The 26983-nt window shown below is 42.5% G+C and overlaps 1 protein-coding gene and 1 pseudogene across 6 annotated transcripts in view; both read right to left on the minus strand.

Annotated features, from left to right (window-relative positions):
* The window catches only part of RBM15 (RNA binding motif protein 15), a 31911-nt gene extending 7603 nt beyond the window's left edge, over positions 1–24308 (minus strand). Inside the window, exons 1-3 of one of the 6 annotated variants that reach the window (XR_009449819.1) lie at positions 20267–24308; positions 14445–15584; positions 7389–7545 (exon numbers count right to left, since the gene is read on the minus strand). Coding sequence is in view for 3 of the 6 variants with exons in the window: in XM_059673831.1 (XP_059529814.1) it covers positions 15469–15584; positions 20267–23126 (2976 nt within the window). In the remaining 3 variants the exon portion in view is untranslated. Of the gene's footprint in view, positions 1–7388; positions 7546–11000; positions 15585–15639; positions 16008–20266 lie in introns of those variants that run through there. The other 5 variants (XR_009449820.1, XR_009449821.1, XM_059673831.1 and 2 more) reach the window with 5 other exon arrangements.
* Positions 12825–12969, minus strand: LOC132221452 (small nucleolar RNA SNORA48; annotated as a pseudogene).
* Positions 24309–26983: the final 2675 nt, after the last annotated feature.

Consider the following 26983-nt stretch of genomic DNA (forward strand, 5'->3'; position numbering starts at 1 on the left):
TTACATCTTTCCGTTCTTTTTTGCTTTAAAATAGCTACTGATTCCCTACAGAGAAAAATCCTAAACGGAAAGCCTGGTTTTAGCTCCACAGTGTCACACCTTCTCTCACTCCCTGTGGACACCTTTGTGCAAGGTTTGCTACCAGCTACAATCCTACAGGCTCATGTATCCTTCCCAATCTGATTCACTCAAAGGCCACCTCCTCTGAAAAACTTCCTTGGCATTAAAGCATTCTCTCACCTGGAACGCCATCTAAATTTTAACAGAGTTCTACGTGAGCTTACATGTCAACCATCTCCATCGGTCTGAAAGATCAACCAGGTGGATAATGTTTTATTCATCTTTGCATTCCCCAAGGCCCAGCATAAACTTTGGACCAAATTAATCTGGGTTCGAATCTCAGTTATCTTAAAAATAGTAGTTGGCCCTATTTAAAATGCACAGGGTTTACCTTTAAATGTAAATATCTAACTTTTTTTCATTTGATATATATTAAAAAAACAACCAGAAACTCCACTCCTCTCACATACACAAACAGCAAATATAGTTAATATTAAATCTCAACTCTGCCACTTGTTACCGGGTGACCTGATAAGTTTCTCCACCTCTCTAAGTCCCAATTTCCTCCTCTGTAACCAGGATGTCACCAACCTACAGGTATATATTGTGCGGATTAAGGGAACATATACTTGTACCAAGCCAAAAAAACCCGCATATACAGTAGCTTCCAATTTCCTTTATTTGCTTTATATATCAAAAGAGAAGATAAAAGAAATCAATAAATTACTAAAAACCACTTTCCTCCATGCCCCTTTCCCTTTTAAGCAATAATTGTTTTCAAAAGAGCCTCTACCCAGGGTAACTCTGCTTTCCTCCTAAGACAGCAGACTGTACATTTTAAGCAGGATCAACTAAAGAACTCCTAACTGAATTCTGATTTATGAATCTTATGCAACAGAGCTGTTTTTCATCCTGCTCTAAGGGAACAGACACCCTAAACCTGGGTGGTGTGGACTAAGAAAAATCTGAATATGTAGACTAATTATTCATTGTAATTAACTCATGATGTTCCTGTTCATTTACTACTTTTCTTGGACAATAGTATAAGATGTCGACACACTTCTAAGAATCCATAATCTGGAAATGCTACCGCAAATCTGTATAGGGTTTCTAGAAAGGCAAAATAGTATATTGATTTCCTGTCTTGTCCCTCAAGAGATCCCTAGGGGACAAAAAGGAAAACAAATATTAGACTTTGGTTATGCCAGTGTGTTTGGAGTGGTAGACTGGTGAATAACTTTATTTCAACATCTAATACATACTAGTCACTGAGATAGGTACGTTATATATATTGTCTTACTTAATCTTCAGCAGGTACTAAAATGCCCATTTTACAAATGAATAAGTGGATCAAGAAAGTACACACCCAGCAAGTGGTGGAGTCACAATTCCCAATGCTTTTGTTAGGGGCAGAAACAGAATAGTGGGGGCTAGGTATAGTTATAAGAAATATTAATCACGCTCCCTTAATTGTGATCGTTCTGTTCTGATTAAAGAAAGCACATACTATTCTGGCTTGGAGTTGTATGCCCTGGGCCCTGGGAGTTAACCTTTCAATTCGGTCCACTCTCCTTATCCTTATCCAAGAACTTCCTGGCCTTATGGAAAGGTTAACAATCTTGTTGCTGAAACAATGGCCTTTGCAACCTCCAGCATTGCCTGTAATGGGTAACCATTTTGCCCATTCTGATTCCTTTTGCCTACTTCCCCATGCCTGTAATACCCATGTATTCCTTTTGCATACATTCTTATTCCTCTTACCTACTTTGCCATGTAATCTTTGTCCTTCTACCCAATATAAGCAGCTGGTTCATGGGGGATGGGGGGGAGGGAGAGAGCAGAGCAGATTTTCATGCATGACCTGCTGCTCTCCCATGCTGCCAGCAGAATTGGAATAAACACTCATATATGATTCAACGCTGCTCTGCTTAACTGGCTCAAGTAGAGACAGGCAGCCCGGACCCATTTCTTGTCCGGTTTCACTCTCTTTCCTCTCTAGATCACCCTGGCTTCTGGGCATTACCATGAGTTTATGAAGCTAATTTAATCGAAAGCAGTTATCTTTTAATAAATTTGTTCTAACTCAAATTGTTAGGGGCAAAAATAGAATACTGGGGACTAGCTATGGTTATCGGAAATATTAACCTCACTCTGTTAACCATGATTGCCTTGTGTTGGTTAAAGAAAGGGCATTCTGACCTGGCTGGGAGTTGTATGCCCCCAGGGCCTGGGAGTCAACCTTGGAACCATTCTCATTGGGAAGGGCCTATTGTCCTGGGAAGATTAATAACCTTGTTGCCCAAACAATGGAGTCCCACCCTAGCCTCCTACTTCCCCATGCCTGTGGCCCCTACTTTCCCATGTAATCCTTGTCCTACCCTATATAAGCAGCTGGCTTATGGGTCTTGCAGAGCAGATTTTTGTTAATGACCTACTTGTTCTCCCATACTGCCAGCAGTAAACGCTCATATATGATTCAACCCATTCTCTGCTTAATTGGCTCAATGCCATACCATCACTGTTAAAGAATTTTCTATATACTGGTAGGTCATTAAATACTATTTCTAATACTAACCTATATTTTACAGTACTTTTAAATTTAAGTTCTTTCCCACCTATCACCTCATCATCATGTCAATCCTGTGAGGAAGCTGGAAATGTATCGTTATTTCTATGTTATAAGTAAGGAACAAAAACAAATGAAAACCAAGTCATTTGCCTAAAGTCCTGGACAGAGCCAATTCTGAAACCTGATTACCAGCGCTCGTTAGATCATGGCCCTTGGTTTCTGTTCTTTAATGATTCTCTAGTTTAAAATTCAACAAAAGCAACAATTATACTGACGTGGACTAGTGGTAATTTTGTGATCTTTTCAAATAATCTAGGCATTGTGGACGAAAGGGGCCACGTGCTAACCTAATAAACTCAGGGAAGGCCTGCGTGGGAAGGCCTGCAGGGAAGACCATCTTGTTACTATGAGATTTGGGAATGACCCCTCATAGTCCCAGATTGCAATAAATGTGACTCTTCAATTCGACTTCTTGAGGCGTCCTTCTGTGATTCGCGGGGTACATTACTTTAGGTCTTGCAAACTCAGAGACCTAAAGTAACCACAGAGGATGGTCTGAAATTAAACTTTAACTAAAAGCAGTTATGGTGGGTAGTTACATCCTAGGCCGGTATCTTCACTGACAAGGTCAACCTTCACCTTAACTGAGCCGATCTGTCTTTTTGCATCTATAATAACATATTCTTTGAAATGTCTAGTAACTTGTAACTTCCCTTTTTCTGGACCCCTTGAAGTGAAGTATGGTAGCAACCATCTCAGGTAGAAACTGTAGTTTAACTCTAACCCTGCTGTTTGGCTTAACAATAGAAAAGTTATTTTGATTTTCTGAATCGTATACATCATCCCATTCGATTGAATGACTATCCCACTGATTGTTATCTTCCTGGTTTTAGAAAGCACATTCTTCTGTACCTGGGAAACAGGACAGCACTATTATCCTGAATTGTCTTAGTGGACACAGATGCGTTCCAGTTGACTCAGTGTTCTCAAGACCAGGACAGCACAATTACTCTAAATTGCCTCGATGGCTCTAGATAATGAATTCCTGACAACTCAGTGGTCTTGAGACCCGAGGGCTCTAGATAATGTGTTCCTATCAACTCAGTGATCCCGAGACCCAAAACTGTAATTAACATGCTTAATTCTGCTTCTGTAAACTGCTTTTTTGCGAACCAGGTTCCTCATTCCAAACCCTGGGATGTAATCAATACCTTTGTAATTTTTGCCTAATATAAACCTGGTTTTTCGACCATCTTGTTACTATGAGATTTGGGAATGACCCCTCATAGTCCCAGATTGCAATAAATGTGACTCTTCAATTCGACTTCTTGAGGCGTCCTTCTGTGATTCGCGGGGTACATTACAACAGAAGCACAACCTAATATGCTGGGCCCCAGGACAGATACCACAAATTCCTTCATCATCATGTTCATTGTTCCTGCACCCACCTAAGTATGTGTCTATCATTTTACTTTTTATCCAATCCCAGGGGTTTCCCCACTTGCTCTCTCCTGCCTCTCTAGTCTATCACCAATGAATTTCATGTAACTCACCTAAGTACCTTCCCTTTGATTGCAAAGTATAAATACAGATGTAACTGGCCATTCTCCGGAGCATTATCTCAATTCCTTGAGGTTCTGCTTCCCAGCATTTGTCGACAGTTTGGCTTAAATAAACTCACAAAAATTATTTACAGGTTTCCATGGTTTTTTACGTTAACAGCATATTAATATGATGCTATGTTTGCAAAAAGTTAGCTCCTTGCCCTAGCCGGTTTAGCTCAGTGGATCAGCCTGCAGACTGAAGGGTCCCAGGTTCGATTCTGGTCAAGGGAACATGCCTGGGTTGTGGGCTCGATCCCTGTTTGGGGGCGTGCAGGAGGCAGCCCTTCAATGATTCTCTCTCATCATTAATGTTTCTATCTCTCTCTCCCTCTCCCTTCCTCTTTGAAATAAATAAAAATATATTTAAGAAAAGAAAATGAATGTCTAAATCTGAATGGCACCATTAAAAAAAATTTGAATAAACGTGCATAACAGTAAAATCGGCTGTTTCCATAGGAGAAAGAACAGTCTATTAATATTGTATTTTAACTGTTTTAAAGAGAGACATAATACAAAACATGGACAGTGGTTTCTCTCCTACCTCAATATAAAACCAAAAGCTCAATATTTTTTAAAAACCTTTAGTAGTTTTGAAATGGACGACCAATGGGTCCTGCTGCCTGTCACTATTTGAGCCAATTAAGCAGAAAATAGAGTTGAATCATTTATCAGCATTTATCCCAATAATGCTGGCAGTGTGGGAGAGCAGCAGGTCATCCACAAAAATCTACTCTACCCTCCGCCCCATAAACCAGCTGCTTATATCGGGTAGAAGGACAAAGATTGCATGGGGAAGTAGGCAAAAGGAGTAAGAATGGATATAATGGTTACTGGTCACAGGCAATGTGGGCAAGGGTTGCAAAAGGCAGGCACCTCTTTCCATGATAAAAGGCACTTCTCAGATAAGGAGGATGGACCCATTCCAGGTTAACTCCCAAGTCCCCAGGCAGGTACAACACTCAGCCAGGTTAGAATGTACTTTCTATAATCAGAACACAACAATTGTGGTTAACATAGTGTGATTAATACTTCTACCCCTAACCATTTCTTAAGCCAGAACTAACTTATATGAGGCTTTCTGACTCCTATTTGCCTCACTTGCTACATTTGCCACAAATACCTACCCAGTTGTCTTCACATTTATCACTTACTAGAGGCGTGATGCACGAAATTCATGCATGGGTGGGGTCCCTAGGCCTAGCTGGCGATCAGGGCCGATCAGGTTCCCCGCCTCCCCTCCTCCCCCTGCCTTCTCACCTCCTCCTTCCCTCAGTACCCTGCCACAGGTCACCCACCATGTTCCGCGCCACCCCCGATGGTCAGCGCAAATCATAGTGAGCAATCGAACTCCCGGTAGAACTCCCAAGGGGACACTTTGCATATTAGTCTTTTATATATATAGATGGTCTTAACATATACAAATAAAAAAATAATGAAAGTCCTTGGAATCCACTTTTAAGTAAATCAGTTTAAAATGTATGTCTTATTTCTATAAAAGGTAAGCTGGCATTACCTAGTATTACTGAAACAAATATGACAATAATTTCCAAAAAAAGAACCTAATCTCTGGTACATTCTGATGGAAGCTAGTATACTGTGAAATCTCCAAAATGATCAATAACACTTAGAGAGGCCTTTTCAGGGATGCAGAGAATAAACTAAGATCGGGTGACTAAGGTCTGGGTTTGGCTGATGATGAGGGAGCTCCTGGAACTCTTGACTTCCAGTTTTAAAACCAGGATGAGTTAGCCACCCTGACACTAAGGGCCAAAGAACCCCTTCTAGATACTTGACAGCATACAGACAAAAACTAATTTTTTTCTAGTCACCTTCCCTTCAAAAATCATAAATTCAATTCTATTTTTGCCTCATTCAAGCCACAGTGAGCAAAGGGAAATGAATAGGATACACAGTAGCTAAGGAAGAGAGGTGTACATTTCTTGGTGAGAATCTATTTTCAGGCATTAAGTTATGAAGTGAAATTTTAAAAAGTGAATTCACTTTCCCTACTGAAAAACTTCCAACTTTCACTTCTTATGCTATTTTTACATAACTGACTATTTGAGTTGAAATAAAGCCAAAATGTCCCATTCTGTGGTTTGTGTCAACCAACATGAATGCTCATTTAGCAGGGAAAAGAGAAGTCTATAACAATCCCAGTATACTTGAGAGTAGCATGTCGGGATCAAGGAAATGAGAGAGTATGTTTTAAAGGACATGAGCTAATACTATCTTCCAATATCTCAAAACTAGTCAGTTTAGTGTAAATCATTTATATACACCAACCTGTAGATCAGAATTTTCACACTCGACTAAACAATTTCAAGCCTACATGCCCCAGCTATGCGCAGCCCTCTGAAGCCACAGCAGTAAGATGACTCACCAATTGGCAGCTGTCTCAGATTCTACGAATAATGGGTGTCTGCCTGAATGAGAACAAATGTTTATGCCCAGCAGATGACCCCTTCCTGCTTGGATAAGAGAGAGAGGCTAAAAACTGGTCAGTAGTACAGTACTTGTTATATAGTGTAAAGAATCAGACTTTGGCCCTAGCTGGTTTGCTCAGTGGATAGAGCTTCGGCCTGCGGACTGAGAGTTCCAGGTGCGATACCGGTCAAGGGCACAATCCCGGGTTGCCGGCTCGATCCCCACTGGGAGGCGTGCAAAAGGCAGCCAATCAATTTTCTCTCATCATTGATGTTTCTCTCTCTCCCTCTTCCTTACTCTCTGAAATCAATAAAAATATATTAAAAAATAAGTCTGTTCCAAAGAAAAGACTTATAATTCATGCGGACCTTTAAAATGTCCTCTGTACAATTTTATATTCCAATGTTCACTTACTGAAAAGGACAACAGAATTAGATCTAAAAGGATAAAAATCAATTTTATGACCCCCTAAATTAGAAATAACTGAACATGCAAATTATACTGAGTTAACTGCTTCAAGAAACTTGAAGTCAGAGTCATGAGAAAAATAAATCCATATTTAAACCCTCCTGATACTTAATGACTTGATGTCAGTTTCCACTCAAGTGAAAATGAGTAGTTCACATTTAAGCTCTAGTTCCTTGATGGATATCTTTATGTGAAAACTGACACCATGCCACAGTTAATAAGATATGGGTTTATAAATATGGAGTTTAAAAGAAACTTACCCTTTCCCTTGTACAGCTCTGACTTCCAACCGTTTCTATAGAAACAGGAGGACAAGTGCCAATGCCAGAAGTCTGCCAATTAGAACTCATCTTTTAGTTGCTGAATAATAAAGCCATATCCCAAAGTCGGCTATAGGTTTTTGATTCTCAGTAGTTCCTAAAAAGAAACCCAGGAGGAAAAAAAGACATTTAACCAATTACTATACTTAGAAATGGTCTTAAAGTAGAGGAGGTAGATCCAATACCATATGTATTTTAAAAAATTATATTAGACCTTCAGATATCTCTAAACTTAAGAAGTAGCACACAGAAGCAAAAGTGTCTTTGAAGGTTCAAAATACCTTTAAACCAACACATTAAAGCAAACCCCACTCATGTATCACAGAAGTATTTTCAATCACCAAACTTTAAAGTTCAGATGCATTCATTCCTTTTGTAGAATGAATTTTCAGTGAGATTATAACACTGCCGAGGGTAAATTTCACAAATGAGATTTCTCAGGAGAAATAGGTAAGTCTCCACTAAAAACGAACCCCTCAGGTCTCAGGAGAAATCTGCAAGTCACCAATAAACCCTAGAAAAGGTTTCTAGAGATGCTGACAGTGCTGTGCTTGACAAAAAAAAATCTCTATATAACACATACGTCAATTTAAAAACTGTGGGATGTGAGAATACTCTAGCTGCAGTTTTTCATTTGGTATCGACATGGTTGCTTGGCAAATGTATTTCAGTATTTTTAACCGTAAAAACGAACACATTAAAAATATCATTCCTGTGTCTGAATTGATATGTTGCAATTTATTCTTTGAACATTCATACTGGACCACTCCTGCTAGCATATGTGAATTTTAACATTTGTTACATTATTTGTTATTGTGAACTTTAAGATGAATTGAATTTAGATTTTTGATTCTTATTGCTATGTGAGAAAAATCAGTTCACTTATGAAGTTACTATATTTAAATTAAAACAGAAAGGTCATTAGGAACCACTCCTTAGTCCTGTCCATATCCATCTCCCCACTAAAAGCTCTAAACATACCTCAACCAAATTTTCTAAATTAGGGGACACCTATCATCAAACAGAGGCTCAAATAACCTCATCTGTATCTATAAAAGGTAACATGTTCTATCTCATAATGAAAAGAGTGGACTAGAACACAATAGGAAAGAAAAAAGACATAAACATAAAAAAATCAAGAACCACGTAGGAGTCAATAGTAACCCCTCCCCTGTCTTGGTGGCAGAGACCACTGGTCTCTGGTCGCCAGAAGCTCACTAAGAACACTTCTGTGCCTACTTTTCTTGTTAAAAAATCTTTTTTAAATTCTTTAAAGTTAATGTCACTGACTAATGCACAAATCTGGGAATCTTACTCATAAGCGATGAGTCTAATCATCTATTTTTATTACAGAGAATATTTCTGTATCTACATCTTAAGCAGTGCGTCTCAAACTTTCAAGTACATACTAATCGCCTGGGGTTCTGGGTCCATTCAACAGGTTTGGGGTGAGGCTCTGCAATTCTGAATTTCTAACAAACTTCCAAGTGCTGCTAATGCTGCTGGACCACACTCTTAATAGCAAGGATTGTAAAAGACTAAGCAATTTACCTGCTGTACTGAACCTATATGTTTAAGATTTGTTCCTGGAGCAGTGGTTTTCAACCCTGGCTACATAGAAGTCACCTGGGGCACTGAAAACAAAACACATACTGGGAACTTGGCAGAGTCCCACTTGACCTAGATCAACTTTTTTTAAATTTTATTTTATTTATTTCAGAGAAGAAGGGAGAGGGAGAGAGATAGAAACATCAATGATGAGAGAGAATTATTGATCGGCTGCCTCCTGCACACCCCCCACTGGGGACCGAGCCCGCAACACAGGCATGTGCCCTTGACTGGAATCGAACCTGGGACCCTTCAGTCCGCAGGCCGCCGCTCTATTCACTGAGCCAAACCAGCCAGGGCTAGATCAATTTTTATGAAGCTCTGAGCAACTGTCCCAGCCATTGGCATTAAAAAGTTGACTCTAATGTGGAGCCAGGTTTAAGACCTCTGCTATATAGAACTCAGAACAATTCTAATTAAGGTACCGAGTTTATTGAAGTGTTTCTGTATATAAGGAATATACACACACTAGATGCTTATCTTGAGAGCAAAGCAAAACTATTGTCAGTTTCTATTTGCTGAAATAAAAATTCCATGGGACAACAATTTTCCCAAGATGCCTTAAAATATGTATGTATATAGCACCTCAAAGTCTTAATTTTGCCCGTGATCAAAGTTCTACTCTGAACATAAATGCATGAAGTCCTTTTCCTGGGTAAAGGGACGTCTGTTGGTCATCTGGAAAAAAGGTCAGATACCAATTCAGCACTTAAAAATTGCATGAGCATATATTTGGTTTACATAGGATGACAGCCATTCTACAGAAAGACCCTCTAAACTGACTTTTAGTAAGGAAGTTTGGTTTGATACCACTGGAGAAATGACAAGTTATGAAATATAGAAAGCACGGTCCATGTGTTATAGCAGAAATTAATGATGACTACATATGCCTATGACTGAAACTGTCATTAGTCTGATGAAAGCAGAGAGTAAGAAATAACATGATGAGAAAATGAGGTACGAGAAGAAAGATGGCTCTGAAACCTCGAGGTGGCCAATTATGAACGTGAAGAAGAAATAAAATCTCTATTATGGTATTTAAATATGGGCCACTGCGGATCTCTGAAGAACACAGTCTTACAGAAAATCTGAAATGCTAATTTGTCTTTGAAGGAAATATTATCTTTGACTTGTAAATGTTTGAAGGAGTTCCTATTTTGAATTACCTATACTGGTTTATCTTCAATTTGTGTAGCTAATTAATTCTTCAAATATTTGGGCACCTATTATATGTCAGGCGTTATTCTTTTTTTTTTTTTAAATATTTTTTATTGATTTTTTACAGAGAGGAAGGGAGAGGGATAGAGTTAGAAACATCGATGAGAGAGAAACACCGATCAGCTGCCTCCTGCACATCTTCCTACAGGGGATGTGCCCGCAACCCAGGTACATGCCCTTGACCGGAATCGAACCTGGGACCCTTCAGTCCGCAGGCCGATGCTCTATCCACTGAAGGCGTTATTCTTGATCTTGGGAATAATATAAGGAAATTTGTGTTACTTTCCTAGACAGGTAGTCAAATCTTGATCAAATCACATCACTCCTGCTAAAACCTCCAATAACTTTCCATTGCACTCAGCCCTTAGACTAAAATTCAAACCTTTTGTCCTTGGCAACAGGCTCTAACATGGTTTACTATCTCCCTTCTTCCATCAGAAAGTAAGTTCAATGAGAAAAGAGAAACTTGCCCGTTTTCTTTACCAATATACTCCCCCAAGATCTAGAATAACGCCTGCTATCAAATAGGTAACTACATATTTAAAGAATTATGCCCTGACCCATTTGGCTCAGTGGATAGAGTGTCGGCCTGCGGACTGAAAAGTCCCAGGTTCGATTCCAGTCATGGGCATGTACCTTGGTTGAGGGCACATCCCCAGTAGGGGGTATGCAGGAGGCAGCTGATCGGTGTTTCTCTCTCATCCATGTTTCTAACTCTCTATCCGTCTCCCTTCCTCTCTGTAAAAAATCAATAAAATATATAAATATTTGAAGAATTAGCTACATTAATTGAAGACAACCCAGTATGCCTAATTCAAAATAGGAAATCTTTCAACTATTTACAAGTCAAAAATACACTCAACTTTACCTATGATTCCATTGTCTCCATACTACTAGTAACCTAGTTAGAAGGTAGTTGACAGGTGATGTTCATTCATGGAAAATAACTTACATGTGTCCATACACATGCAATCCTAGAATCACCTGCAATTTTAATTTAAGTTAGACTATAGTCACGTTACTTTTAGATTAACATCTGCAAACTCAAGGATATCTCAATCAGGTCCTGGCTTTGTATCCCTTAGCCAAGTCACAAACTTTTCCGGTATCCCTTTAGCATATCATAAACTACACAGTGGCCCTTCTTCACGGACTGTTCTAAGGCAAAATTAAATACTAAGCAAGACTGAATTCCTTGAGGAAATAATCACATGACTATAAAACTGTTACTTAAGTGACACTCTTCGTGATAAATTCCATGGCATTTGTCGTTTCATTCTGCTTGTCTCTGCAACAGCTTTAATTCATCATCTGGAAGGGCCTCGTTTCAGCTCCAGAGACAGAACACTATTCTGGCTCTCCTACCGGGGCCTCTTTCCCAGCACCATGTTCCCTTCCCATGTCTTAAATATGTACATACTTCAGCACTCCACTCTGTGGGCCAGTGTTGCTCAACATGCGGCCACTGACCATAGATTACAGCAGAATTTACCTGGGGAGCTTGTGAAAGAACAGGCTCCTGGGCCATGCTGGCCCTAACAAATCCCAGAATGTCTGGGATTGGAGTTGAGGACCTGTATGTTTCCCAAGAGCTATGAATGTTGACACACTCTGTAGCTTGAAATCTATTGCCCATATGCGTAAGGTTAGAGCTTCAATCCCATCCCAGCCCGCAGAGGAGCGAACTGTGACAGTACAGTGACAATAAAGGCCTGGTTAGAATTCTGGTTCTATCACTTACTAGCTATCAGATTATGGTCTGTGGTGAGACATGAGACAATGTGTAATAGAACCTGGCAGAATGTTGGCCTGAAGGGGGTATTTGATAAATGATTCCTATTATTAATACTGTTACTTTTAATCAACATGTTTCAACTGGTTATGCATCCTCACTCCGTGCCCTCCTCAAACTGGCTTATCCTCAGGATTCTGTTTTTGTTGACCCAACCATTTTACTCCTTTTCCAAGCTTCAGCCTGCATCTTTTCCATCAAACAACAGGCTGCTGGATTGTGATTCATGCTTGTCTGCCTGACATCTTAATCCCAACCTCCCTCCCCCATTCCACATCCTTCTCCAACTAACAAATTCTTTTGTAAGGCTTTTTATGACCATTCTAGCTTAAAGTAACCTTAAACTTCATCTACTCATTCATATACCCCTATCACCTGTGAAAATTCATTAGTAAACCAACTGAAATATTGTGACATCTCTCCTATAGTTGTTTTAAACTGTGAATTTTTCTCCTGATATTTAACTATTTACCTGTTTATGGTTATGTCACTTTACTTCAAGGTCAAAATCTCTTCTTACTTGCTAAGAACAATCTTGTCTGAGGTTTGAAGGAATTTTGTTATTCAATAAATTCCTCTGCTAACAATTTAAAACTAGGTTATAATTCAAGTTACTAAGTAAAAGGGTCTTTTAACCAGGGAAGCTTAAAGGGAGTAAGATGGGAGATGAAGGTGGTGGTCAGACAAGCCACAATCGGATATCCTATTGCAAAAAGAAAATAGATGTTATACAAGTCATTAAGTACTAAAAATTTTTTTTATGTGCCTCAGGCATGAAATAGCTCTGGCCACCGACACAGGCATCAAGCTAGGATGAACTAAGGACTGTACATCTGCTTTGCCCCTGACTGATATAAGAGCAACACCACCAATCAGGTGTCTCCTTGCCCATTGCCAGGGGGTTATAAGTACTAAATTTATTGCCTGAGATAAACAACTTGGAAACAACAATATAACTTAACCTACAGAAGTGGCAATTTACAAAATCAAGGTTGATTTACCAAAGTCAGGGTAATCCCTATTTTCAATTTTAACACTCACAGCGGGGCTTCCCAACATGAGCACAAATCAATTCAGAGATGTTCATGGAACTATTTCCTTTAGAGTAGAACCCTAAATTTAGATCATATGAAAGACATTGGGAAACCACACCAATATTTCAGAAGGGCGGTTTCCAATTTATAAAACCAGAACCCTAGATCTAACAGTTGACCTAATTAATTTTTCTTTCCCAGTATAGCTGGCAATAAAACTTCTTGACTAATTTCAAAACTGTCATACTGTGGACCTTTCCATTTTGCATACAGTTTCATATACAAATAAGCAAATAACTTGGTGCAACATTTCTTCTAATTCCTGAGAGGAAGTCTAAGATCTTAGAAAGATACCAAATATGCAGAAATATGTAGAGTGTAACATAATCTTCCTCAAATCGCTATAGTAATTTAAAATACTTGTTTAATAACTGGAAAAATTACTTAATGGGCTTTCAGTATGAACTAACCAGAGAAAGAAAATGCACTGGAAATTGACATTCCTAACAGGTATAAAAACCTTTAGACATGTAGGTAAGCGATCATTTAGCAAAGCTTTAGATGGCAGCCAATTCTTAAGCAGATGTTTAAAAACTCTTGTAAGACACATTGAGAACCTGAAAAAAACAAACAGAACACTTTCCCCCTTAAATTTCATTTAAAAAATTCTCAATTTTCCCCCCCATTTTAAATAAATCAAGAAAACCTAAATTGTATTATACATTAAACTATTGTGCTTGTGTTAAGTTGCCAAAATCTCACTCTTGATTAATGTTGGGGAGAGGAGCTGCAAGGGTTCAGAAGCCTGGGAAGACTAAATGGACCACGAAAATGATGTAATAGCCTTGTCAACATTGCCTATTCACTGCCCTAAAGTTGTAGTGGCCAAATTTTATAATTAATCTCTTTGTAGGACAAGGAAAAAAAAACAAAACGAACCATTTTGGCTAAATTATCTATCATTCCTAGTCTGATGGTACACATTTCTTTGTTGTTGTTGCTACATACTATAATTTTGTTAACTTGGAGGTTTACAGCAGGAAATTCTTCCAGCACCAGTAAATCACCACTAAGGGTGAAGGTCATGGCTAATGGAAAATGTCAAAATTTTAACGGATATCAAGGCCCCAAATCCATAACCAAGATTTCAATGCTTTGGCTCCCACAACCATTTTGTTTTTTAAAAAAATAAAAATAGCAGCACAAAAGTTCTGGCCTGGAATTTTATAAATACAATACTTTGGTGAAGGGGAGGTAGTGCCTGAAGATTTCCAGAGAAGCGTACCCCCAACATTAAAATCCCTATTAATTATAATGCAATTTGACCTCTAAAAACCCTCTTACCTGTTTACAAGAGCTTATACAGCTGTTTGCCACTGGAACACCACCTTGCAGAGTATAAGCGTGGCATCCTTTGTTGGTAATCACCTGTTGCCTAAGTAATCATCATCCCGCATGGAGACAGACAGCACTAGGCTCTTCCATCCGAGGTTAAAATTCAAAACAAGCCCAACAAGCCTGCATGTCAAGGTGGTCTTCGTCTGCAACTAGTTAAGTTTACAACTGGCAAACAACAATGGTGTCTGAAGCCAATGGTGCAGCATTGCTGGCTTCCTCTTGAACTCCAGCGTTGTCACTGTGCACCGAAGTCTCCTGCTGCAAACAGGGGAGTTGTTCTCCTGCACTGGGAACAGCTTCCAAAGCTCAGGACCCCCTGTGCAGGATAACGCAGGAACTAAAGGCAAACACTTTTCCTCCTTAAGGATGCCTCCATTTTTTCCTCACAATCTGTACTACCGACCGAGGTGTCTGGGCCTGAGTGTGCGTTCGTACCTATGAAACCGTCACGGTGCATGCACATCCAAGGCATGTGGAACCACAGGTCAAATAAGGCACAGATACCAAGTAACGGTTCTAATTACAAACGCTAGCTCTCAGGAACTCTTCATCCATTCAGAACTAAACCCATCACTGCATACCTCTGGTGAGAAGCCCCTGGAGACGGAGGAGCTCCTCAAATGTGTCAGGAAAGGCTTTATTAACATCATCATTAACATTTAAAAAGCAAACGGAGCATTCTCCTTCTTTTGGCAATTTGGTGCAAATGTTAAGTGCAAGATAAAGCAATTGCAAACTTTTCTTCAAATTAAAAATGAAACTAAGGCCAAACGTGACAGGTGAACAAAATAAATCAAAACTTAAATTTCAGCAACTCCGGCTCTTCAAACCAGCAAAGCCCCCGACTCGTGCACTGTGGTGAGGCTTACGGTGCTCGCCCCGGCTTCTTTCGTGCCAGCCAACAGCACCATTTCCTCATCAAGTTGAGGACCGAGAAGCAAATGATCCCCTTCGCTGCAAACAAAGGGGGTCACAGTAACACTAGTGATCCTTCAGAATTGACACACCGCGGTAAGTCAAAGTGATGGTCTCCCTGCTTCTTGCTCAAGACATACAAGATCTGAGCAGCAGCAAGTAACGCCTCAGCTGCAAACAAAGGGGTCAAAGGTTTGCCGTCAATTCACTTCCAGGCAGAAAAACATTTTCCTCAAAAGAAACAATTTATTTAGAATAAAACAAAAGCAGCTCAACTGTGAGCGCACGTTTGAGTGACAGCTACTTTTAAGCTGTGTGAGCCATAAAAAGGGTTTTTCTTTACTTTTCCAGAAATCTTGTGTACACAGCACAAAGCAAGAGGTCATTTTTTTCCACTTAAAACACCGGCATTGGCATCACAATAGCAGATACACAACTTTAAGCTGCCATTTTAGTAAAATGCACAAATACTAAACAGATTAGCTTTCTTCCATCAAGAGGCCCATGTAAACTCCACATAAGCCACAACTTCTCTTCGAAAAGGTCCATTAGAGCTTTGATTTCCGTATCTTCATCCACTGTTCACCAGCTTTGCTTGCAGAAGGGAAAAAAAGGTTATTCAGTAAAAATGTTTACAATATTAAAAATATATATTTTTTCCCTATGCCATCATAGATGAACACATCGTTAACAAGCCCTTCCTGGATAGTCCACCTTGACCTCAAAAAGCACCAATAATACCCATTGGCACAAACCTTGAAACGAATTTACTGTATGAACAGACAAATAACAAGTAGAATAGGGTGGATTTTTTTTGAAAGACTGCAATTAAGTGAGGATTATAGGACTGAAAATATCCTTTGTACTCATGTAACTGAGTAAAACATATTGAAAAAAATTTCAGAAGACAGCAAGTTTATAATCAACCTATAATCAATATATTCTACATATAACTTAAAAAATGAAACTGTAAAAAGATGAAATTTAGTTAAACTTTTACCCCCTCTATTTTCATTCTGTAATTTATATGGAGCAATACAGAACTGCTCCGTTATTACAGAAAGGGGTCCAGATACAAAACCATTTAAAAATCCACCTTCATCTGTGTTACCAAAGACAGCAACTGTTACTTTAAGAAAACACTCACATAAACCCATTGCTAAACAGCCAAGAACACTTTAGGACTTTCACTTTTCAGTGCTGTTTAAATCACACACATAAAACTTTTTATTAAGATGGACAGCTCACTGTGGTGACCTGAAATCATTTTCTCCCCTTAGTGACATCACTATTACCAGAATGTTAACAGGGTCACATCCATGTCTCCTCTGCTTGTTCTAATACCTAACTTCTATCTCAAAACCATGCACTGTGGCAGAGACAGAAAAAAATGTGCAGAAATTCTCTCCAAAATTTTTTTCACATGGAAAGTCATAAAGGCCCTCTTCTCAAGAGGATTTCCTAATTCTGTTACCACAGAGTTTTTGGTGAATGGTTCCAAACTGCAATTCAAGCTTTACCTATATAATGAGCAATTTCACTGTCTAAAAATAGTGGATTTAAAATAAAATAAGGTAATGTCAGTGAAAACCTGCTCATAAGTTTTAAAGTAAACCTACAGTGTTTGACTCTGAAAGCAACGAACACACACCTTACTTTTACTCCTGTACCTCAAATGATCTAGTTAAGAAGGGCCAGAATATATTACCTTCAAAATGTGTCAAAAACTTATACAAGCCAGAGGATGGACATTTTAAGATGTAATCCTTAAAGGGAAGTCTATGCTCAGTTAAGAGTTAAAGTATACATCTTAAACTAGGAATTTAATTTTTTGTGTGGAAAACTCTTTCTACTACTAAGAATCCCAGTTACAACCAACAAAATATTATAAAATTGGCTAGGAGCTGAAGGCTTAATTTCCCATAAACTTTGAAGTGGTGATCCAAAAGTCTTAATTAGCTTGATGTTTTCACCAGTAATACTTAATAAGTCATTAACTGATACACTGAAGAAATTTTCTTTCCATTCATTTGAACCGAATTCCAGAAACATCAACAAGTATTTTTTTTAAAGTATAAGAAATAGAAAAATATTGGCTGTTACAAAGAACACCCAATGCTGAAATAATGAAATTCTGACCAATCAGCATCAGACCAGACAGTTTTAGACTTTTGCTTTCATTCCATTCTGAAGATTTAAGTCAATATTTCACCAATATTATAAAACTGCACGAGAATGGGCATCACAAATAAGAGATTCATCTGAATGATGGCACTCTGTAGGTAAGCACCAAACAAAACATAATTAGGTATTTACAATACAAAGGTTTAGAAATGATATCAAGCCATTGTTCCTAAAACATTGAAACACAAATTTCCCAGATTTAACAAAAACTGCAATGTCAAGTAAAACTTCACACAAACATGGAGCAAGAACACACACACACACACACAAAAAAGAGAGAGAGCACACACTTTGGATTATCATAAAATTAGATGTCATGGACTTCACTCCCTAAAGGAGCAAAATCATTTGTCCAGCCATCTTATCACAAGATATTCAAAAGTTAATGGTTAGTGAGATTTAAACTGGAAAAATGTATCTAGCCAAACTGTACTTTGACCCCATGTATGCACAGACTGCACACTTGCGTTAGTTTCTGAACAGGTGTCTATGCCGTATTACCTTGCTACACTTGGCCTTTTAAAAAGCAAAAAGCAGCCCAGCAGGCATGGATCAGCGGTTGAGTGCCGACCTCCTATGAACCAGGAGGTCATGGTTTGATTCCCCTATCAGGGCATGCCCCTGGTCAGGGTGCATGCCCAGGGTAGCAGGGTGGGTTCCGGGTGGTGGACATGCAGGAGGCAGGCAATCAATGATTCTCTCTCAACACTGTTTTTTCCTCTCTCTCTCTCCCTCCCTCTCTGAAATCAATACAAATGTATTAAAAAAAAAAAAAAAAAAAAAAGCAAAAAGCATCCAAAGCTTTAATTGTAGGGCTTTAGGTATTTTCCCTACTAACCAAGGGTGTTTGTGTTCATAGCCTAGTACTTTCCTTCCCTCAAAATGACTAGTTTTTCCAGTTTAAAAACAACAACAACAAAAATCTCTAAACCTAAGAAGAATATTTATGAATGCATAATGAAAACCAAACAAAACAAAAGACACAGCAGTGGTGAGGCTTTCATGCTGACATGCATTAGAGACCTGTCATAATGAAAAATAAAAAATTACATGACACTTCCCTGGGTTATTATTGGTGCTATTTTAAACTACCAGCTTTGATAACAGAAAGAAAACAGTTGGGTTCTGCTAGGCTTTCAATAAGTCACTTTCACAGAATAGAAACATGACCATGATCCAAAAGGTCCTAAAGTTTCTAATCATAATTAAATATCAAGGGCCTTAGCCAAAGTCCTCAGCATTTAAATTGGGGGCAGTGTGTATGTGTGTGGGGAGGGAGTTTTGGGGAGTGGGGGAGTGGGTATACTAATGACCTGAGAAACTAGACTTGGGGGCTAAGGAATAGATGGAAAAAAAAAAAAAAAAGGCCTCAAAAATCATCCATTACTGTTAAGCAGCAAAAGCCCTTGTTAAGAACCAGAAGTCAATATAATCTTCAGCTTTGGAAAAAAACAAACAAACCGTGAATGAGGGTTATTTTGAATTAATTCCAGATGCCTGGGAAAATAAAACAATAAAAAAGGGTTTTCCTTACACTGACATTTTAATTCTCTGTGGTTGGACACCAGTGCAAATATTAAGCCCAAGATTTCAAAGATAGTCCAAACATTTTCCATACTGTAATGTCATCGCTACTGTTTAAATATGAAAAGAATACAAGCCAAATTTTAAGAGCACGTCAAAGGCATTTCAGGATGACTTTTAAAAATTCTGCAATCTGATTAATGCCCACAGAAACAAAAGATGACTTATGAGCCTGCAGACAACTCTTCTTTCTATTATTGAAATCAGGAATTTGAATGAATACAAAAACAAAAACTCATCTTTGATGAAAAACACTCGAGTTTTGAAATATGCACAATTAGAAATGTACCTGCTACACCTCTCGAAAAAAAATCAGTAAAAACAACCCACACACCAATAACTGACCAAAGAATTCTGAGTTTAAAAGCACCTACTCACTTGCATACTAGTGTAAGCATAAGACATATGGTTTGTAACATACTCCTCAATTTTTACTGAACAGTTACAGCTACAAACCAAAAGTGCATATACGGGATACAGAACTCAAGAATTAATGGTAAAAATGCATTATGTTAAAGCAAACTCTCTGGGAATAAACCGTATATTTTAAGAGAAATACTCAAATACCTGATTAAAACAATTACATAGCTATACAATTTACCAGCTTATACTTTTTGAGGTCCCTGATCAAAATTTTTCATACAAATAATATTTCTGGTACAGAAATTATTTACCTACATACCAATCAAGCCATTTTTAGGTGTATATCTTTATATAATCAATGGGCTTTTTCCTCCTGATTTTGACTTCAGAATTTTGGTTTTGTAACTTTGAGGATTTTTTTTTTAAGCTCAAGGTTAAAAAAGAAAAACAACCAAAGAGGAGGAAAAAAGTTACTCATAAGAGTGGGAACTGCTAATTAAAGTAAATCCATCTGCCTGCTACCTTCAGGGCATTGCTTTCACTTAATAACTAAACTATCCTGACTTCTATAAGGTTTATAAAAATATAAAAAAGAAAAAGGCTACAACTAAACAACTAATTAAAAACAAAATTTCACCTAATGCTGTATCCCATTATACATCACAAAACAGGAACCATGTCAAAGTAGTAAATACAAGTTACACATGGACTTTAGGACGCACCACGGACAATGATCATGACCAGGTAATCTTCTTCAGATTTGGCCAGTGCCTTGGCAGGAGAATCCAGGAACTGCTGGGAGAACTCACAGGGTGGGAAGGCATGAAGGACCCCGGTGTTTTCCTTGTCTTTGTTGCCCCCCACGGGGAGGCTGATCACCCCAGCAGCCTGCTTTTGCTTTAAATAGGACACCAGGTTCCTTAGTGGCCTCTGAGTAGAGGTGGCAGTATCTGATGTGGCGGAGGAAGAGGATCTGCCGTCAGAACTTCCAGGCACAGCCAGAAGAATGGCATAACCATTGGGCCCTGCCACTTTGATGCGTCGAGTTACTTCATCCAACTTGGGCTGGTCCAAACGAAGACGCTGAGTGATCTTGAGCTGGGCAACTTTGCCTCCACTGGAGCCCTCCACGAGAAGACTACTAGCCACTTGGAGGTCGCCCTGCAACAGATGCATGTTGGAAGGAAAGTTGCTGTTCTTCAACAGAAGCATGCCCTGCCAGGCCAAACAGAGCTTGGGAGAGGCGGCTGCAGCAGGAGCTGTCCCACCATCCTGTTTCTGGGAAGGGGGCTTCAGCTTTGAAGAAACAGTGCTGGTGCTGGCTGCACTCCCATCAGACCGGTCTTCTTTTTTCAGAGGGCTTTTTCCCTCGGTGGGAGCAGCTGTCCGATGCTTCCTATCACGTTCAACTGATGCAGAGTTTTTGCGGTCTCGCTTGTCACCCTGGCTTTTCTCCAAACTACCTCGTCTGTCTTTGATTGGAGAGGGCCTTTCCAAGAGAAGAAGACGAGAAGATCGATCATTGTCACTGTTGTAGCGATCCCTGCTACTGCTCAAGTCTGGACTGCGATCAGGAGAAGGAACGCAGTGACGTTTCCGAGGACGGTCGCTCTCAGGGGACCTATCCAGATGCCGTCCCCCACTGTCCTCAGGCAGCCTTCGCTTCCTGGGCTGGTCTCTGCTGCTGGGCAGATCTCGATCACCTCTGTCCCGGTCCAAGGACCAGCCATCCCGCCTGCGATCCAGGCTATCCAGTGGCTCATAAGCAGGCACAGAAGTAGGGGCAGTCCGAGTGCTGCGTTCCCGGACTGGGGGCGGGGGCGGCACCCAATCAGAGTCAGAATAAAGGTCCCTATCACAATCTCTGTATAGTAAGGGTGGTGTCCTATCCCTCGCACCCCTCAAAGGGTCAGGTGCCCGATGTCCAAAAGCATCTGTCACCAAGTCATAATGAGTTAAGGGCAGAGGCTGCAGATACTGCTGGTGGTACCGATGTTCTGTGTCTGCAAAGTCTACTCTGAGGCGGCGATCTGGACCACCAAGTGGAAAGCCCCGCATATGGGTCCAGGCAGCATGAGCGGCATCTAGGCTTTCATACTGGATATAGGCCCAACTATCACCTTTGCGGTAGTCTATGGTGCGTATAGTGCCAAATCGGTCAAATTCTCGTGCCAGGGCAGCAAGAGGCACCCAAGGTCCCAGGCCACCTACCCAGAGGCGGGTGGTGGGTGTAGCTTTACCATAACCAATTTTGATAGGATTCCGGATTATAATCTTGCCAGACATTGCTACTTTGGCTCGGTGAGACATGTCTAGGTTCTCAAATTTGAGAAAGCCGTAGGTACTGGTCTGGCCCCGAGAAGGCCTCTTGATGTCTACTTCGGTGATGACTCCGAAGCGATCAAAGGCCCTCCTTAGATCGCTCTCGGTCACAGTGATGTCCAGGTTGCCCAGGAAAAGCGTCCTGTTAGCTCGCTGATCATCCTCCGGTGAGATCTCATCCACTTCTCTGAAAGGAGCAGCACCTGCTCCAGCGCCCACCCGGGGCTCGAGGTTGTAGGCCGGGCGCACTCTCTCATAGAACGGGTAGTCCCGCTCCCGCTCCAGGTCCCGGGGCAAGGGTGGCGGCGGCGGCGGGGGCAGGCGGCCAAGGGCCAACTGCTGCAATCGGTAGTCTCTGTATCCTAAGGCCGCCCCGCCGGGGGACAGTGATCTCTGGCCTCCGCCCCCTCCGCCCGGGGCGTGCCGGTGGCCGCCGACCGAGGCCCCGACCACGCTGGAGGACGGCGGGTAAGAATCCTTGTCCAGGGGGGAGCGGCTGCGGCGCCGGCTCACGTACACGGCTTCTATCTTCAGGGGCCGGTCATAGAGCACCAGGCGGCCTCTGGCATGCTTGGCCGCCCGCGCGTCCTCTGACCGCCGGAAGTTCACAAAGGCGACGCGCTCGTCCCCGCCGCCCGAACCCGAGAGATGGCTGATTTTGACACTCACATCACCGAAGCGTTTGAACTCGTGGAACAGCCCGTCCTCCACCGCTTCGTCACTCAGCTGGGACCCCAGCTCGCTGATCTTCAGGGTCTTGTACTCGCCGCCGTCGGCAGCGGAGGAGGCGGCCCCCGAGGAACGTGACTCCCCGCCTCCACCTCGGGAGCTGCCGCGCGACTCGCCCCCGCCCGAGGAATTTTTAGCGCTCGGGGAGCTGTAACTGTGCAAGCGGCTACTGGAGCTGCCCCCTCCCGTGTCATACTCGCGGCTGCCGCCTCGGCTGCTGGACTTGTCGAGATGGAGGCTGCGCCGCGACCCGCCGCCGCCGCCGTCGGTCTTACCGCTGCTGCTCCCATTGCTGCCGCCAGAGCCCCCTAACTTCTTGCTCCGCTCCCCACGGGAAGTCGAATCCTCACCACCACGGGAGCGCTTGGATTTGACTGGAGAGCGCTCTTTCCCCTTCATTGCTGCGGGTCGCCGGAGGTCGTCTCCGCGGAGCTGAAGAACCCGCCGCCCCGCGCTGGTTTCACACAGCGGAACCGCATGCCGCCATCTTGGGCTCCGCCGCTGCAAAGGATCCCGCCCCGCCGCCTCCATTGGCCAAGTAGCTCCCCTCTTCTACAGCCTCATTGGGAAAACTACTTGTCTGTCTTTACATCTCCCCGCGCTCCGGGAAGGCGCCCGCCCGGCCACTGTTATTGGGTTCCCAACGCCTCAGTCGGAGTACCTCATTGGCTACATTCGTTGTCCATCTTAACGGTTCCTCGCGCCAGGCTGTAGCTCCGCCCCTCGCACTCTGTGGTCACCTGAGCCAAAGTCTGGAGGCGTTGATTGGACAAGAAGTGTGCCCTGTAACGGTACTTCTGGCTCCGGAAAGCAATGATCCCACCTCCTCATCCCTTTTATTGGTTTTCGACCCCGTCCTTTAATCCACTACTCGGAAGGTCGGGCCATCTTTTCTGGCGTTTTCTTCCCCTCAGAGGCCGCCTCACAGCGATCTCGCGCGAAAGAGCTCTCCCTCTTTCGATCCCTTTTTCCAACTCCTTTGGCGGCTGAGAGAAGTTTAAATCTGATTGGATGGTGCTAGGGACGTTGAATGGCTGAAATAACTGTCAATCACTCGCTTAAAGGGGTAGGCCCACGTACTGAGGGAGTGGACTGAAGGTGAAAGAGTGGAACACGCGACTGCTGTGCGACGTCACTGAGACGTCGCGAGATGGTGATCAGAATCCCGCCCCGCCTCTCCGGGCTTCGGGCGTTCTGCCCGCAAACACCGGTTCCGTCGGGGAGCGTACTCGGCTGTGCTTTGGCCGTGGGGGCGCGGGACTTCTGGGCTCCCCACTTCCTACCTCCGGCTGCCGGGTCCGTAAATCCTTCTGGAGGCCGCTCCCGGGGCGCCCAACGGACACCATCTTAGTCCCTCTGGCCTCTGTGAGCAGCCAGGGAAAGCGCCACTCGCCATGCGCGCGAGAGCACAGCCCCTGGAGCCCGCGGGGCAGGCCGCCGGGCGTTCACCGCGCACCGGCCCCGGGTCACGCTAACGCCCGGGCGGGGCCGAGGTCGGCGCGGCTCCGGGTCCCGCAGCCGAGAAGCTGCGCGGCAGGGACGGGTCCTCGCCCGGAGCCCGGCGCGCCCCGTTCCCGCCCCGGTGCCCGGGTAACCGCGGGGAGTGGCGGACGCCCTCGGCGGGCGTGGCTCTGGGCTTCCTGTTTTACGTTACGAGTTCACGTGGACCTGGGGTTTTGTAGCCCCGTAACAGAGCTGTTTGTTTTTTTATTGTCCCCCTCCCGCTAAATAAAAGAGTGAAACCGACGCGCCATGTGGCTGTGTCACCTGTTTTTTCTCCGGGGCTTTTTTTTTTTTTTCGCGCGCACATACACACACACACCTCCCCGGGGCTTCTTGCACATCCCGCCCACCTCGCCGCTATGGTTTAGAATCCGGTGGCATCATCACCTTGGCGTCTGTAAATCCACCTTTTTGGGCGCCCTCGGTCATTATGCGCTTCAAACCCCAACTTTCGTTCTTTGCAGGGACCTTGATTGTGTCAGACAGCAGAGCACCTGTGCGAGGTGCTGGAGACGCGGAGATCAGAGATCAGGCGCAGCCTCTGCCTGCCGCTCACCCTCCGGCGAAGGGTGGCGGCCCTGATGTTATCACAGCCACGGGGCTTTCTGCAGCCCCGCCGGGTGTCCTGCGGGCAAGCTCTGCGGATTCTTGTCCTGATCTCGCCGGCCACACCTCTCAGGGTCCAGTGTGGAGTGAAGAGTGTCAGGTGTTTTTAAACGCGACCTTCAAGGTAGCAGTAATGTCCCCCAGACTGAAACCTAAACTTGGAAACTCCTGGGATTAGGGACTGCAAGCCCTCCTTAGCCATGCTTCTCTTTCTAAATAATCTTGAGGAAGGTGAAGATGTGGGCCTTCTGTCTTCATTAGCACAAAGAAGCTTGAAAGAAAAGCCCAATATATAAAAGCATAAAAATTCATAGTACTGTATATAGTACATACACATACTCGTAGGAAAAGTAGCTGTTAAAACTTTATAAGGCATAGAACAAAGTATAGTATGCTACCCTTTGCATATATGTGCATATATTTTTATAGATTCATAGAAACTTCATTGAGAATCTTGGGAAATTGTTGCAAGAACATGCTGAAGAGGAGGCACCTCCTGCCTGGGTAGGAGAGGGACTCAACTTTTCATTGCATACGTCTTTGTATTATTAAGATGAAACTGGTTTTACCATGTGCATGCTGTTACCGTTTCATTTTTTTAATAGAAATTAACTTTAGCTTTCCTTAAAAAAGTTTTTATGGCCTAGCCGGTTTGGCTCAATGGATGGAGCGTCAGCCTGCGGACTGAGGGGTCCTGGGTTCGATTGCGGTCAAAGGGCACATGCCCGGGTTGTGGGCTCGATCCCCAGTGTAGGGCGTGCAGGAGGCAGCTGAACGATGACTCTCATCATTAATGTTTCTATCTCTCTCCATCTCCCTTTCTCTCTCTGAAATTAATAAAAAATACATTTTTAAAAAGTTTTTATGGAAAAACTAAAAAAATATACAAATGTACAATACTCTAAAGAACTCCTATGTGCCACCCAATTTCAACATTACCTCATCAACCTTAATTCATCTATACTCTCTTCCCAGTCTTGCCCCTCTTGATTATTTTGATCCAGGTTTATCTGATATATTTTCTGCCCCAGATATGGAATCAGGCATTTCTCCAAGGAGTTCTGGTTTCTTTTAGTGGGAAATGATATTTAAAGATAAAAATCTGGATGCTAGAGGATAAAAAACCAACAACGACCGATATACTATCTCTAAAAGCACAAAACATTCAGGAAAAACACATAGGTTTTAATCTATTTCAACATTATATTAATACAACATGAAACCGAACTTAAGCCATTATCTGATTAGTTAAGGTAATAGCCAATGCAAATAAACCAGGCTCCAGGGTGACTACTTTTGGCCTAAATGACCTGCTTAGATGACTCACTGATGGAAGAAAAAGATAATGACCACATCAGTACACATTCCCAAATCTCATGATAGGAGTGAGGGAGCCAAGGAGGGCGTTCAGGGAGCTGCTACCAGGACGTGGGGGGAGCCTTAGTGTCTGCTAGGCTTAGTGGCTTGCCACTTGAAACTCCACTGAGCTTGACGGGCTACTGCCCATGCCTGGCTGCACCAGGAAGGCTTGCCTAAGGAGGACTGGTAAGTTCAATGGGTAAATAGGAAAGGCCTGGATGCCATTACCAGTAACAGCCGAAAGGCAGCCTGTGCCATGTGTGTGTCCGTGACAGAACTGAATAATGGCGTATGTTGATGCATACTGTAGTCAGAATAGTAAAAATTTTTTTCAGTTCCTTTGTGTTCTTTAACGTACAGCGCTCCCTAGTAAGGTTGAATCAGCCTGTTTTCACACATGTGCATCAGAGCTGAGGAGGGAAGTGACCCATGGTTTAGGGGGCCAGGACTTTGACCCCCTTTCCTGGTGTTGGTGATGGAGTTGTTGAGATCCGGTCCAAATTTTCATCTGATCTCCTTGTGATCTCTGCCAGATTTGTGATGGCAGCTGACCCAGGCAAGGAAGATCTTTTAGCGGCCATGAAACCAGAGTTAGGCTACCGGCAGATTCCCTGAGCATCACAGCAGCATGCTGATCGCCTCCTAGTGCCTCATCAAAAACCAAGTGTGTTGAGGAAAAGTGCCATCACTCATTTTGGGGTCAGTGCTGGCCCCTTGGAGCTGAACAACTCAAAGGCCCTGGAGGATGCGGCCCAGCAGGGGAGTGGCCACCACTAGCTTTCTATATAAAGTGCTTTCTCACCTGGCCAGTGTGCCTCAGTGGTTGAGTTTCGATCTATGAACCAGAAGGTCAGGGTTTGATTTCCTGGTCAGGGTGCATGCCTGGGGTTATGGGCTCCATCCCCAGTTGCGGATGTGCA

Source organism: Myotis daubentonii, chromosome 18 (assembly GCF_963259705.1).
Source record: "Myotis daubentonii chromosome 18, mMyoDau2.1, whole genome shotgun sequence".
Lineage (NCBI taxonomy): Eukaryota > Metazoa > Chordata > Mammalia > Chiroptera > Vespertilionidae > Myotis > Myotis daubentonii.